General features: G+C 40.6%; 1 protein-coding gene across 1 annotated transcript in view; it reads left to right on the top strand.

The window, feature by feature from the left end:
* Positions 1-9,032: 9,032 nt before the first annotated feature.
* LOC137344501 (MAP kinase-activated protein kinase 2) overlaps positions 9,033-16,799 on the top strand; it is a 175,754-nt gene continuing 167,987 nt past the window's right edge. Inside the window, exon 1 of the mRNA XM_068007535.1 lies at positions 9,033-9,563. Coding sequence (XP_067863636.1) covers positions 9,288-9,563 — 276 coding nt within the window. The 5' untranslated portion in view covers positions 9,033-9,287. The remainder of the gene's footprint in view (positions 9,564-16,799) is intronic.

The following is a 16,799-nucleotide window of genomic DNA, read 5'->3' as shown; positions in this document are numbered from 1 at the left end:
GGTGTTGTGCATGAAGCAGTGGATGTGGCTAGTGTTGCAGTTGGTAGGCGATGCCACTTGACAGTTGAACTCACTCACCTTGACCACTCGTGTCAAATCATTGAACTTCTTCCTGCACTGCATCCATGGTGTGTGGAGTGATGATCCTGGCATTTACCTCGTCCGCCACAGCCTCCCACTGCTTCTTGAGCATATGTCTGGAGGGCCTCCTGCCCCTCTGGTTATAGGATGCCCCTCCATCTGACCACCTCTTCTACCAAGTCCTCCAGTGCACCGTCTGAGAACCTGTGCTACTCTTCCCCAGATGCAGCCATTCCTCAATATCTTCCAGCACAGATTTGGTTCCCAAAGGACTTCCTGCTGCCACAGAGCATCTCCCCTTTAAGAGGTGCAGGCTGCCTTTAAGTAGTGCTAGCCACTCCCGATATCGGGGCCCCTTGCTGGTGTGTGCAGTCAATCAACAGCGCAGGTAGCCCTGGCTGCACGCAGCAATCATTTAAATCACCAGGCAGTACAAATGGAATTTCAGATGAACGCATTGATGCACTGGTAACCCATGGTATAGTTGGCTGCTCCAGTCTCCTAACTTGTCTAAATTGGCCTGGGATACAAATGGTTGAAATTTAGCAGTCCAGCTAGTACTTTGATGGGGGATTTCCAGGATACTGTGAATTTGATCACTATCTTTAACTCTTCTTCTGAAAATTGTCATAACCTTCTGGAATAAAAGTCAAATCAGAAATGGCTGGTCGTTCAGTGTGACACGAGGTAGGAAATTGTTATTGTGGATTTGCTCATCTGCCAAGATGATATGTTGGCAACTCAGGAATGTTTCTTTCATGCAGGCATACTTTGCACTAGGACAGAGGAGGCAGACCTGGCAGGATTTCTGGTGGGTGATATCCTACCAGTCCTGCCTCCTCTTCTAATGTTGGCACGGGGATGGGGGAGTGGGGTGCCAGTGCCCACCCACCTCTTTCACATCACCACTAATAATACATTGCCACTTGGTGATATGACAAGGAGCCATTACAGGTCAGTGATCGTATTAATATTGGAATTCTCATTGCAGTGCCGCCTAGTGGCATGACAAGTCAGTGCTGTCATTTAATATTGGAATTCTCATTAAAGATCCACCTAATGGCATGACAGGTAATATTTATAGGTCAATGTTGACATTTTAACATTGCAATTCCCATACAAAATATTTAGATATCAGTTTTCAATGGAGCACCTATGCAGGATTTTTAATAAGATATACTTAGATAGCTAGATATGTGTTTATATATATATATATCTCTATAAATAGATATTAAAATTTGTTGTCAGTGATGTATATGCTGCATACTGATTTTATGTGCTTGATGCTAACACTGGGTGCTTAAAATAGTCAACGGCTGTCAAACTATACCATGGGTTACCAGTGCTTCAATGCATTCATCTGAAATTCCATGCTTCACTATTTTAGCAGGGGACTTAACCTGTTTAAAATAAATGGGTTGAAACTCCCATTAATACATCAAAGAGAGAAATGTCAGAATCAGGTGTTAAGCATTCGTACACTAATATCTCATGGTGTAACTTCAAGGCTAAAAAGTGTTCCAGTCCTTGGTGCTGATGTTCCCCATTAATAGGCACAAAATTTACTACAAGCATAAAGAACAAAGTCATTTTCTTTAAAGGTTAGAAACTGTAATGTCATTCATTATTTTAATCTGTCAGCACAATTGCCTCCAGTCTGTTGCACACTTTGAGCTTTTAACACTCTCATAAAATGAAAACTGCCTGCATTATTTTTGTGCATTTTAAAATTGCATTTCTTACAGTAAAAGCAAAATTATACATGATATAGAAAGCAAAATAGAATAGAGGGAATACAAAGAAAAATGGAAGGTAATAAAGATAATTTTTTTAAAAATCTATTAGTTGCAAATAAGTCAGTGAATCAATGTCTAATGATTACAGCTGTAAGTGCACTGGGTTGGAAGCATCCTGTACACTTAATGGAGGGTAGGAACCAAACAGGAGAGGGAATCTGCAGCCATGAATCAAATATTTCCAGAGGCTCCCCCACCCCCATATATTGTGATACCCCACTAAATTTGATTCAAGCTTCACAATGTAGTCATTTCCTATGTAAGGTCCTAACTGTTACTTGCTTCAATATTTGTCTGGATTTTACAATGATAAAATTTTTGGAGCAGTTCAGAGACAGATTAGACTTTGTCTAGTTTATATTTAGGGTATTTTTTAGGTGGAGGTGCTCATTTGTATCTAAAATAAGGGACATTAGTGCTGATGAATAGAAATCGGTGCCGCAAGTACTTGGGGTCTGTAGACCATGGGTTAGCTGAAGGGTCAGGCTCCCTCCACATTAATCAAAGATTGTGGTTTAATCCCAGCAGCAGAAGAACACCTCCCACCCTTAACTACTATTTTCAATATCTTTTTCTTCTGAGTGAAACATATATAATTAGTACCAAATTACAGCAGATTTGTGTTATGAACTTACTAAAGCTCAGTAATTATATATTAATCATACAATGAATTCACAGGGGTGTAATTCCTACCTCTGCAACTCCAACACAGAGAATCAAACATTTGATACATTCACCAGGAATGTCAGCTGTCTAGGCTCTAAGCTCTGGAATTCCCTCCCTAAACCTTTCCACTTCTCAGCCTCCCTCTCCTCCTATAAGATGTTTCTTAAAATCTACCTCTTTGACCAAGCTTTTAGTCACCTGTCCTAATGTTTTGTTCTTTGGCTCTTTGTAATTTTTTGTCTGATTACACTCCTGTGAAGCGCCTTGGGTCGTTTAAGTACGTTAAAGGCGCTATATAAATGCAAGTTGTTGTTGTTGAGGCGTGCTTTACCCTGTTACCCTCAGTGACTCAGCACATTTATCTAGAAAGTTGCTGAACCATACAGATGGCGGGTTCGAGGTTCATTTTCATCCTGAGTTAGCCCAGTCGGTTGTAGAGGCACTACAGTTGGCCTCAGGATCCATTGGTTATGGAAGCTATAATCAGCCAAGGTTTCCACTATCTGGCCACCCCTACTGCAACACATTTATAATGACATCAAGTCCTAGAAAATCTTTTTGGCTAATCTTCAGACGCCAATTGGGCACAGGGGACGATCTTTGTGCCCGAAGACACAGAGGTCTGATGATCGTGAATAATTGGTCTTCCGGCCTCATCTAAATAATCGTGGGGAGCTGCAGGTGCCTGTCTTGCCTCTGCAGGCAGCTCGCCTGACTGCAGAAGCAAATTTTGGGCCGCCTGTCTCGTCGTCAGCGGCCCTCAGGTAAGTCCTGAGGAGAGTAGCAGTGTAGGAAGAGGGGCAATCGCAGACCAGCAGTGGCCCTCAGGGAGGCAGTGCAGCCGGGAAAAAGCACAATCATATGGGAGGGGAGGAATCGGTGGCATTTTCAAAATTTGGAGCTTGGATCAAGAGGGGGACATAACATGTAAAAAAAAATTGGAACTTTCCTCCTGCAGGCAGTGATTCTTATGAGGGTACAGTTCTAATGGTGCAAGCAGTTTCTGTTACCTTGCCAAAGTGAACTTTTTTCATGTATGAAGCTACATAATGACTATTAGCAAACTGTTGAGACGTAAATTGAGCTGCTGTCTGCCAATTCAGGTGTGAAGAAAGAAAGCAAAGGAAAGGAAGGGAGTTAGAGCAGGGAGGAAGGAGGGAACTTGGATTTAAATAACCCCTTTGATGACCTCAGGACATTTCAAAGTGTTTTACAGCCAATTAAGTATTTTTGAAGTTCAGTCACTGTTGTAATGTAAGAAACATGGCAGTCAATTTGCACACAACAAGGTCCCACAAACAGCAATGTGAAAATGACCGGATAATCTGTTTTAGTTATGGTTGAGGGATAAATATTAGGCAGGATAACATATCAATATTTGAACAGGAGCAGGAAATGTCCTGGCCAACATTGCTTTGTCAACTAATACCACCAAAAAAAACAGATTAACTAGCCATTCATCTCATTGCTGTTTGTGGGACATGGCTGTGCAGAGTGGCTGCTGCATTTGCCAACATAACAACAGTCACCATATTTCAGAAGTAATTCATTGTATCAAGTGCTTTGGGAATGTTTTGGCGTGATAAGGAAATATAGAAATCCAACAATATTATTATCACAATTCATCCTGTAGTGGTGATAATATTAATAATGCGTCCTGTTTTCGTCCCATGTCCACTGAATCCTATCCTATGCTCACCTGATGTCTGCATGCACATATTTTTTAGGAAGGGTTACTAGATAGTGATCAGGAGCTGGAACTTTGGCTGATTTTTCTTTTCCGCAGCCTTGGAATGAAGAGGCCAGTTGTGGTGCCCTTAACCCACCAACCCAGCTAAGATCAGTTAACCCATTCTAGACCAAGAATTGAACCTGGGATCTTTCTTGTCTCTTGCTGAATACCATCTTGGTTGTTATGTTTGCCCATAGAATCATTGGCAGTGCCACCCAATGCCATTCTTGAACATGGAAAAGTTACTGAGCGCAGTATTGTGATAGAAATGAGTAATTATAGTTGATATCCCAAAATTATTGAAATGCCTGGAGTGAAGACTGCATTGACTGGCATTAACTCAGCTCCTTCGCATCATCAAACTTAGTAACTGTTTCAAGTTAGTTGTCCCGATGATGTGAATGCTTATCATTAATAAAAATGGTAATAAACTTTGGAATAAATTACCATAGATGCTAGACACTATAAATGGGTTGAAGGGACGATTAGGTAGGTTTCTGGAGAAAGAGGGACTGAGAGGGATATGGTGAGAAGAAAATTTGATGGGGATCTATTAAAAAGAACAGGTTTGTTGGGCCATAGTTTTTCTCCGTTCCTAAAGATTCTCCTGTTCAAAACTTTTCTAAAACCGAATCTTTAGTAGCTTTGATTTTTTAAATGATGTACTGATAGTGATAATCGTTCACCAAAGATTCATTTATTTGCCAAAGCTGGCCCGATAATGAGATTTCTGCTGTGTTCAGAAGTCTACCCTGACAAATCATTGCTTAATAGGCTGTAGTCAATGAAAGGTAATGAAATATGTCTAGTTCCTCTGTTAGATAAAAGTCTTCAGCCTGCCTAATCACACCATTTATCCATCCAACTGCATTTGCAGAAGCACCTCTGATTCTAATTGCTTTCAATACATTATCAAATGTGTTAAGGTGCTCAGTCAACATCTTTCCCACAGTGATAGTTGAAACAGTAACTGAATGTGTTGGCAGTCAATAAAGTCTCATAAATAATGTGGGCTGTGGAGTAGTTTTCGTATGTATTTCTTTTTGCTTAAATAAGACCAGCACCAGAACAGAAGACTCACACAGAGGACTGCATGATTGTACCCTGCCCTTTATTTCCTTCTTTTGCCTGAGTAATAATGAACATGAAGTGTGTGCATCAAAAACTCGACACACATATCTCCAAATTCACTGTTTGCATTTTTAAAAATTAAATGGAAATGTAATGATCTTATATTCAAAGCTCCCACCTGCCTCTGAATTTCTAAAATCATTCCTGTATTTTTCTAATTGTATAATGTCCCAGACTGAGCTGGTTTTGCCCTTGATTGAAGATGGCAGTGAATGAAAAATGTGCCATACTTGTGCAATAATAAATTTATGTTTCTGACTTGGGTCCACCTCAATAGGATGCACTCTATTTGTGCTCACGTAATTCTGTGACTGCATGATTGGAACAAATCATTCATTAGTGATGAGAGGAATAATTACACCAGCAGCATGCTCCGAAAATTGAGTTTTGGAATGTGGACTCTCTGATGGGCTGGATGTGGACTGAAACTGATGCAATATTTTAATAACTTAATTTCATTATAATATAATGATGCACTGAAAGCAAGTCAGATGAAGTGGCAACAGAAAACTTTTATTTCTTCAACCGCATTTGATTCCACAGGACCCTGCCACCTAACTCTGTAGCACCACACACACCAAGTATATATAAATATAAATACAAACCTGCTACCATATAGAGTAGATGAGGCGAATAGCGTAGGTGCATTTAAGGGGAAGCTAGATATGTACATAAGGGAGAAAGGAATGGATGGATATGTTGATAGGATGAGGTGAAGTAAGGTGGGAGGAGGCTCGTGTGGAGCATAAACACCAGCATAGACCTGTTGGGCCCAATGGCCTTTTACTGTGCTGTAATTTCTATGTAAGTACAGCCCCATATTGGAAGCTGGCAGCACCCTCAGGAATGACATCAGTGGTGCAGGTCCCTGGAGCACTACTTAAGAGTAAGAGGTGCCTTGTTACCAGTAGAGAATGTTGCATATTTAGCATTTAATGTAGATTTTGCCTAAAGCTAAGTAATACAACAAATATCTCTTGTATGTCACAGTCTATCATCAATATGGTGGGATTCCACAAATTGTCAATCTGTCTGCTCAAATTCTGATACAAAGTAGACTGTATGAAAAACTCAGTAGTGAATGTCACATTAGAAAGTATTAAATGAGCTGTATCTAATTTTTGTAACAAGTTTTAAAGAATGAAGCAAGTTTATTCTCAGGCCTGTCATATCAGGTACAAGGACTCCATAGATATCAAAAAAATTGAAGGATTAGGAGCTGGCCTGCTTCTTTAGATTTGGTGACAACATTTGCTTATTAGTGACCCAATTAGAGGTGGCATCGAGGTGTAGCTTGTTGGTGGCTCATTGTCATGAATCTTCACAGAACAAATTCCAAATCTCAACTGAGTCGATGGAGGGAAATGCAAATCCACTTTCCCATATATAAAGAGAGAACATTGGAGGGGAGTCAACCCGGCATGATCTTCCACATCTCCTGTTGGCCGCTCCTAGTGTAGGCAACTTATCTGCCCATCCTTTAAATCAAAGAGTATTGCCCGGCATGAGGGGACTTGGAAAGATTGAAGACAAATTAATGGGGAGACAACTGCATATTGGATACAAGTGGTGTCGAATTAATAGATGTTCTGCATGTGCAAGAGCCTGTCACTGTAAAACTCCATTTGAAAGCTTCATTATACATGCTGCATCATCTCTATCATAGTCACAGTTTGTGTCTGAGTATGGAATAAAACTAGGAAGATTCTGTTTGCTGTAGTTTCGGTTATGAGTTCGGAGACTCTCAAGTCCCACCCTGCCTCCAACTGATTGGATGCTCAAGTCCCGCCCTTGCCAAGTGGCTGACACAGTGGTGTCAATATTCACTCCATAAAACTGGACACAATATCAACATTTATTGCTGATACTTGAAGTCATAACTTGTTAAAAAAAATACAGTGGACAGTGACAATTGGGTCAATGTCAATAAAAGAGGTAATAACAGTTCTCTCTATTAGAAACTACTCAATACGATAAACAGTAACATTTAATGTCTTATATGTTTGTGTTAGAATTTTGGAAACAATTTAAAATAGCATCAATATATGCACAGGACTGATCTTGTGAGATTGCCAAAATGCAGTTTTAAGGTTTGACTCAGAAGATAACCTGAGAGCAGCTCATTTAAAGACTTGTACCAGGATTTGTTTACAGCTGGAGTTGGGAAATATGCCTGAAACAGCAGTATGGAATCTTCTTGGTGTTTTTTCCCTTTGGGGCATTTCAGGAAAACATATCAGTCTCACTGTCACAAGAACATGTTCCTATTTGCTGAGAATCAGGGTGCTCTTAGAATTTTCAGATTGTCATTTCCAAAGGTTTGGCTGATGGTGGCTCAGCAGCCGAAGTTGTCTTGTTCTAGTGGAGAAGCAACACTGCAACTGTGCCTGGGCTGTGGGACGGGGAGTCTGAGTCATGCACTGGCTGGGAATGGCACCTAGTAAGACGCAGGATAAAGACAAATAAATGGACTGCAACTGCCGGACATCTGAAGTTAATTTAGAAAACGCTGGAAATACATAGCAAGTCTGTCATAACCTGAAAAAAGATATAAAATAAAATTGCTGGACTATAACTTGGTGTTGTAAAATTGTTTACAATTGAAAAAAGATAGGTTATCGTTTTGGGTGTATCATCAAAACCCGGAACTCAGTTTGACTGGAAACTCTCCAGCAAGAAAATGGAAGACAAAAATGTGAGCTGGATGGGCTGTTAAGAGACAAGAAAAGAAGAGAGTGAAAATGAGGAGCATATGAAAGGGAAAGCAGAGAGAGAGAGAGAATGGCAGAATAAAGACAAAGAAGGTTAAAAAGAGAAAACTATACTAATGCCACATTTATGCCACTTTGAAGAATGCACTATGGGCTGTTTTCACTGTTTGTTTGTGTTGTGGTATTGGGGAAGACAGAGCTCCACGCACAATACTTAAATATATGTATGGAGCACTGCTAAGCAACTTCCAACCAACGATGAGACATGTAATTATTGAAAATACCTGACAAGATGGTTAGTTCTCTTTAGTCATTCAGGTGCTTTTTGACCAGAGTATGCATTAGCTTTAAAAATGTTTTTTTTTGGCACTGGCTGCATTTGAGTTTCAGGCAGTGGATTCCTCCTAGTGTGAGATCACACCTGTCAGGTGATTTCTCATTGGTGATCATTTAAAAACACTTCATTAGTTACCAAGAAATGTGACTTGGTCACTCTAATGATGAGGAAAATCAGTTACTGAGGACCATTAGACGTTGATAACCGCAGCCTATGTGACTGTACCAGTTTGCTGCTTTCAACTATTTTCATGCTTTTGTTACAAGGTGGGGCCTCAGGTATGTGGCTGACTTATGACTGAAAATCTGGCCCAATGTGTAGTCCTTCCTGTCACTCTCATCATCTCAATTTTCTTCTTAACTCTTACGTGCAATGATATTTCTTAACCCATTACCATCCTTTAAAAACACAATCGAGATAGTTCTAATTTTTGCGACAGAAATTCCATCTCAGTCCTTCAAGAAGGGTTAAACGGACATTGCCTTTAAGAGTCTACCACCGGCCTCCTTTAAGAAAAGACTGTCATGACTCCGTCTGGTAGCGAGGCTTTGACGTCAGCACGTCTGTTTCCACTGAAACTCAATTGGAAGAGAACTGCTGTGAAACTGACCAAGTGGGATCTTTATCAAGGGTTTTTAACTAGAAAAGGGGATTTCTTTATTTAAAAAAAATATTACTGACAAGAAGTCCGGCGGTCTGGGCGCTTTGTTGGATTGGGGATCGGTCACTTTTTTTTTTCCTTCTGGTGCCAAGGTCTGCAACTTTGTTTTGAGAACCCAAGGCTTGTTGGTTTACAAAGTATCGAACTCCCCGGCGAACCGCGGATTGTAGCAATGTTATCGAACGTTGCGACAGGCAGGGACCCGCAACAAGGCAACCAGATCCAGGAGCCTCCGCCGCCGGCTCCCCTATACCCTCCTCCGCCCCCGGCTCCCCTATACCCTCCTCCGCCCCCGGTTCAGTTCCAGCTACAGAGAACTGGCGCTCAGACCAAGAAAAACGCCATCACTGACGACTACAAGGTCACGGCGCAGGTTTTGGGACTGGGCATCAATGGCAAAGTTTTGGAATGTTACAACAAGAAAATGGGCGAGAAATTTGCCCTGAAGGTAAGTTCCAGCGTCCAACTGACAGCACCGGACCAACATTGTCCGATCGATCGCCGCCACTTTCGTTTTCACCGTTTATATATAGTTTAATCTAAAGTAATTTCCCTTTCAGCCTGATGATTGGGGATAGACAGATTCACCACGGTGTAGTTCAGAACCTTTCTCTAGGGTTATAACATACTGATTTCAATCTGCCTGTGTTTAATTTGAGTGATTTGAATGCAGCTTTCTAACATTCACATTGTGCTGGGGGCAGTGTTGATACCTTGCTTTCACTAGAATCTTTGAAGTAGCTGAGAGAACTGAAAGGTTAAATGATCCGCTCTCTTCCAGTTGGGCCTAACAGGCTCCTCAGAATTGGGAAGAAGACGAAATGTAGACGTTGAACTAATCACTCAAAAATGTTCTCAGTTCACAGCAGGTGTATTTCCTCCCAGACACTCCTGATCCCTGCTGGAAAGTGGTTCACCTTTATTTATTTATTTATTTATTTGTACTAGTTTGTCACACTGAAACCTCTCCCGGAAACAACCCCCCGCCCCAGATATGCGAAAGGGAATTAATGGTATGTGGACAAAACGGATCCGCTCCGTCAGACCAGGACGTGTACAGCAATGGCTGGGTTCCAGCAAGTGAAGTTGCCCATCTGCCTTTTTTTGCTCTCCTGCGTATTGAAATCGCAAGGGAACTGATCCGAGACTCTTTGATGTTTAATTATAGTACGGACACATGGGTTTTCTTTCGAGGCTTCCCCAGTTTCGGGAGTGTAATAAGTTTGTCATTTCAGTAACACATGTTCTGTTTGGTACTATAGCTGTACTGGTGTGCAGCAACGTAGGCAATAACCATATGGTACGGATCGTCTCATTCTGCAGAAACGGGGTGCGTAATACGCATCCCAAGTTTACTTATCAACGTTGGGTGTTGGTGCTTTTAAAATTATTTTCACTATGCTTGTTTGTGGTGGGGGAAGAGAATATTTACCTACTAGCTATCTCACTCATGTTTGTTTTCTTTTATTGTAAAGAAGATATTTTTTAAAAATCCAATGTCTGGGACCCTCTATTTGTGTATGTATATAAAGTTGATACATTATACAGATTTGACCAATTGTTAATGCTAGCTTTATGTAGTAAAATCATAGAAAGGTTACAGCACGGAAGGAGGCCATTTGGCCCATCGAGTCCGTGCTGGCTCTATGCAAGAGCAATCCAGCTAGTCCCACTCCCCGGCCCTATTCCCGTGGCCCTGCAAATTTTTTCCTTTCAATTACTTATCCAGTTCCCTTTTGAAGGTCGTGATTGAATTTGCCTCCACCACCCCCTCGGGCAGTGCATTCCAGATCATAACCACTCGCTGTGTTTAAAAAAAAAAGTTTTTCCTCATATCACCTTTGGTTCGATTGCCAGTCATCTTAAATCTATGACCTCTGGTTCTTGACCCTTCCAAGAATGGGAACAGTTTCTCTTTTTCTACTCTGTCTAGACCCTTCATGATTTTGAATACCTCTATTAAATCTCCTCTCAACCTTCTCTGTTCCAAGGAGAACAACCCCAGCTTCTTCAGTCTATCCACGTAACTAAAGTCCCTCATCCCTGGAATCATTCTAGTAAATCTCTTCTGCACACTGTCTAAGGCCTTCACATCTTTCCTAAAATGCGGTGCCCAGAATTGGACACAATATTCCAGTTGTGGCCGAACCAGTGTTTCATAAAGGTTCATCATAACTTCCTTGCTTTTGTATTCTATGCCTCTATTTATAAAGCCCAGGATCCCGTATGCTTTTTTAACTGCTTTCTCAACCTGCTCTGCCACTTTTAATGATTTGTGTACATATGCCCCCAGATCTCTCTGTTCCTGTACCCCTTTTAGAATTGTGCCCTTTAGTTTATATTGCCTCTCCTCATTCTTCCTACCGAAATGTGTCGTCTTGTGTTTTTCTGTGTTAAATTTCATCTGCCATGTGTCTGCCCATGCCACCAGCCTGTCTATGTCCTCTTGAAGTCTATCACTATCCTCCTCACTGTTCACTACACTTTGAAGTTTTGTGTCACCTGCAAATGTGGAAATTGTCCCATGTACACCCAAGTCCAAGTCATTAATATATATCAAGAAAAGCGGTAGTCCTAGTACCGACCCCTCGCTTATCATTGGGCAATTATCGGATGGAAAAGTATGGTTATATCTGTGCATTATTTTCACTATTCCTGGGGAGAGTGTAGTTCATCCTCTAGCCATTTTGATATGCCAGATATTCTTACATAATGCCTGTACATAGGTTTGTGATGGTCCTAGGATCAATCTGACATTTCATGGGCTTCTGGCACTGTAGACCTAGGAAGGAGCTGTGGGACGTAAGGGATGGGAAGTAAGGGTGGAAATTTCAGAGGTAGTGGCCATAATCTTCCAATCATCCTTAGGTACAGTGGTGGTGCCAGAGGACAGGAGAATTGCAAATGTTACACCCTTGTTCAAAAAAGGGTGTAGGGATAAACCCAGCAACTACAGGCCAGTCTGTTTAACCTCAGTGGTGGGGAAACTTGTAGAATCGATAATCCGGGACACAATTAACAGTCACTTGGACAAGTGTGGATTAATTGGGGAAAGCCAGCACGGATTTGTTAAAGGCAAATCATGCTTAACTAACTTGATTGAGTGAGTTTTTTGAAGAGGTAACAGAGAGGCTTGATGAGGGCAATGCGGTTAATGTAGTGTATATGGACTTCCAAAAGGTGTTTGATAAAGTGCCACATAATAGGCTTGTTAGCAAAGTTGAAGCCCATGGAATAAAAGGGGCAGTGGCAGCATGGATACAAAATTGGCTAAGTGACAGGGAACAGAGAGTAGTGGTGAACAGTTGTTTTTCAGACTGCAGGAAGGTATACAGTGGTGTTCCCCAGGGGTCGATACTAGGACTACTGCTTTTCTTGATATATATTAATGACATGGACTTGGGTGTACAGGGCACAATTTCCAAATTTGCAGATGACACAAAACTTGGAAGTGTAGTAAACCGTGAGGAGGGTAGTCATAGACTTCAAGAGGACATAGATAGGCTGATGAAATGGGCGGACAAGTGGCAGATGAAATTTAATGCAGAAAAGTGCAAAGTGATACATTTTGGTAGGAAGAATGAGGAGAGGAAAAAAATTGCAGGGTTATGGGGAAAGGATGGGGGAGTGGGACTCGCTGGATTGCTCTTGCAGAGAGCCGACACTGGCTTGAATGGCCTCTTTCTGTGCTGTAACAGTTCTGATTCTATGACATAACATGTGCATTTCTCCTGAGAGACACACTTTGCTAAAAGGAAACAACTTTAGCACTGCCAACCCTCCTGCTGTTATTTTGTGGGAGGCTGCAGTATATTTTATCAAATTTAAGGTTATTCAACTGCTTGTGGACAAAAAGAGATTATTCCAAGTAAGTTGTGTTTCGATGTGGTTCAATTCAGCAAACGTTCAGTCTAGTAGATAAGCTTGTACACATTGTTGATGATGAATGTCTGACTCTGTCTCCATTGTGAATGGATTGAATACCCTACATGTTCCAAACATGCCAGTTTACATTTGAAGTGGTTCAGTAGTGTTTCGAAACAGGTCTGTGTGATTACAGTCTCTGTGCAGCTCCCTGTTATCTTAAAAAAAATAAGCCTTGTTTAAAAGATTCTAACTGATTTTGGCAGAATCCAGAGATGGAGTTGGATTGTCCCACTGGGGCCGTATCAGTGGCTCTGTTTATAAAGTTCTCACACTGAGCTTCGGGCACAATAACATTGTGTTTAGATCACAGTGGTCTGCTGCTATCATACTGATTAGAAGTTACTGTTTTTTGAAGAACCAAGGTGAAAAGATAAGACCCACAGTGTAGGACACCACTCAGACTGAATAGAGTAAAACAGAAGATTAGCTAAATTGAGAAGCAGTGGTTCGATGACACTTCCCTTGGATTTTGAAAGTCTGAAGCTTGTAAGAGGAGGGAAAACTGAGGCAAATTAGTTCTATGGTTTGAGGTCCTGAAAAAGAGTGAGATAGACCAGAAGACAGTGCAGTGATTCTGGATTTTAATGTACTGGGATATAGGAAAGAGCAACTTGGTGGCATATTTGAAGTTTAGAAAGAACAAGCGAGGAAAGTTTAGATAATTGTAGCTCTATGCAGTGGCTTGAAAGTAACATTTTTATTGCTGGTACTCAGCCTTAACCCTCCGAGCAAGGTGATGCAGCTGTACTTAATTCCTTAATGTTTTAGTTCTTGAAGCCTTATTGAATCAAGGCTAATAATTCTTTAGTGTGTAGATTGCTTTCTATTTTGGCAGTAATTTTTTTGTTAGATTGTATTCATTCCTTCACTTTAATCTATTTCTAGCTAAGAAGTAAAGCTGTTTGAGTAAAACTAACCCTGATCTCTTCCTCATTATATTATATTTCTGCTAGTGACATAGGAGAAGTTCAAGGCACATTATTGTTGAACTGGTTCAGCACATTGATTTTTTCCCCCTCATATTTACAGCTGTGTAATGTGACTGTTGAACCTGTAGTATTCATGTACAGGAGTTGACACTTGGATTTTCATGAGCCACATTGCATCAGGTTTGAGTGAACTGTGCTTCCTGATTCGCTGTGCCAGATCATAACTCTTCAATAAGTGACTTGTAAATATGTGTGTAGCAAGTGTGGTGATTTGTTATAAAATATATGTGAGGAATCCAGGATACATCCATGCATTGCTTAAATAGAGTATCAAGTATTTTTTTTTGTTATTTGAGTGAGCCCATCACAGGTAATATATGTTCTCCTGGCTAGAGTTGGTGTTCAGTGTGAATTTGTGTGTAATGTAGAAGATTACGTGTTATAGAGTTTCCATTATCATTCTGAACATGGAATTACTACTCACTTCAGAGCTTCCACTGCCCCTTCCCTATTTTTCTGACTGAATGCAGGAACGTACAGAAACAGTAATCCTGGAGTAGGTACATGCAAATGTAACCAAAGACGTATACAGCATCCAAGTTAACCTATAAGTGTAATATCTTTTAAATTTGTAACAGAATGCATGCACACAGTCTGCTCCTAAAAAATCAAAGTTGTTCTTTGTGCTAAATAGATTGAATATAAATAAACATAGGGAAGTGGGAATTTAGTGCTTTTAAAAAGAATTGAAATTGTGAAAAGTGGAAATTGACTAAATTTGAGGTGGCTTAACCTGCCTCAAAAAGCCTCAGTATTGCCGAAACAGCAGTTGCCCTGATATGCCAGAAAGGTTCACTTATGATCAGACATATCAGGGTAACAGGAACATGATGTCCCAGTTGTCTCTCTTTGTGTGTTTGTGTGATTAGATTTACAAGCTTGAATTTGAAGAAGAAAGAAATCTGGCATACTTGAAAATTATATTAGGACTGACGATCATGAAATGGTTTGTATGATTTTTCATCATTTCTGAAGCTGGTCATTTTTTTTCAGCTCCTGACACTGTATGACTGGATTGTATTGTACTATCAATACTTCTACTCAAAGCTTGTGGGTGAGGTGACTCACTGTTCTGAGTACTGACAAACATGTCTGTCGTGTTTTACCACAGCTGACTGAACAGCAAACTGCTACATGAAATAGCTTGTCCTTGAGTTCACGATTAGTTTGTATGCACGTTTAAGAAAGGTCAAAGGTGTATCACAGATCATTGCTCACTGGTGTTATGGTCTTGTTTTCACATTTCCAGTTTTTCAAAATGTGCTGTAAAAAGATGGCCAGTTTTTACACCTGATTCATATGCATTTGGCATGTTTAAAAAAAAACGTTTTTCTCTTTCTCTATTTCACCCACTGTGATTTCTCTCCTTACTTCTCCTGAGGTGACATATTTATTACAAGTTGACTGGTGTTTTCTCAGACACTTGATTCCCAAAGCACCAATATAAAACACTGATGGATTTTTCTAACTGGAGACGGTGTGACAGAAAGATCAATTTAGTTTCTTGCACAGTGTCCAAATGAATAATTTTGATTGCATGAGCAGGCATCTAGATGGGGAATCAGGAAGCATGTGTGGTGTTGTGGAAAACTACTGGTTGTAGAATCTGTTTTAGTAATCTAACTTTTGTTCAAGTGTAAAATATTTTTTTTTTACAATTACCATACTCCTGTGGTTTGTAGCCATCTCAAAAGTAAATGTGAGGGAATTAAAGGTCATAGCATAATCTGGGGGCCCAGATGGCCTGTACGGACCATTTGAATGCACCATTGTGATTTGATATCATCTGAAATTCTTAATTGCATTACTGCTGTGTAAACCCTGCCTCTCCATTATTCTGCGTATCACCTGCTGACATTCTCAGTGGCGCTGGTTCAAAGTGAGCATATGTAACATTGTTCACTCAGGATGTTGTGTAAACAACTCACTTTTAATCTGAAATGTTCTCTAGCTTTTTGCAATGGTTGCCCAACTTTGGCACTAGATTTTCTCCTGGTATCAGTAGTTTGCTACAATTTGTATTATTGAAGTGGTACAAGAAGTAACATGGTAACTCAATCTGTTGCCAGATATTATTTTTCTCCCTGTGGTTGCCCCCCATATGTGGGCTGGATGGGGCAACCTAAGTTGTGGATATTTCTTTTATTTGTTCTTGAGATGTGGGCGACGTTGGCAAGGCTGCTTTGAGAAGGTGGTGGGCTGTTTTCTTGATTGTTTGTTTTTATAACATCAAGGGGCAGTAAGAGTCAACCAAGCATTGTGGCACTGGAGACTGGTAGGAGTGGCAGGTTCCTTCCCTTCAGGATATCAATGAACTAGTTGGATTTTTATTACAAAATGACAGCTCATCATGGTCATTTTTCCTGGTGCCAGCCTATAAACGACCAGATTTATTGAATTCCATTTCATAACTTGCTTTGGATTCTTAATCTCTGGGTTGCTTGTCAAATACCACGACCGCTACACTACCATACCCCAGTATGATTTGAAATATGCAGCAGCCTTGTAACCTGCTCCCAGTGACTAAGGCTGTGTTCTAAGCTGTAATGCTTTGCTCATCCTGTCAAAACCCTGAGATTGTGAGTCATTTGATGTATTCCTCACCAACTGCTATTTTACACAGCACACTTAAAATTTGATTTGACTGTTTGTTTGTTTATAAATGGTGAATGGACTGTATGCTTGACTTCTTTACTGCCCCTCTCTCCCCCACCTCCCACCCTTAGTTTTGGAATCCCCCTCTTCTGCTTATGTTATGTGATAAAACT

This window comes from Heptranchias perlo, chromosome 27 (genome assembly GCF_035084215.1).
Source record: "Heptranchias perlo isolate sHepPer1 chromosome 27, sHepPer1.hap1, whole genome shotgun sequence".
Classification (NCBI taxonomy): Eukaryota; Metazoa; Chordata; class Chondrichthyes; order Hexanchiformes; family Hexanchidae; genus Heptranchias; species Heptranchias perlo.
This window is presented reverse-complemented; position numbering and strand designations above follow the sequence as displayed.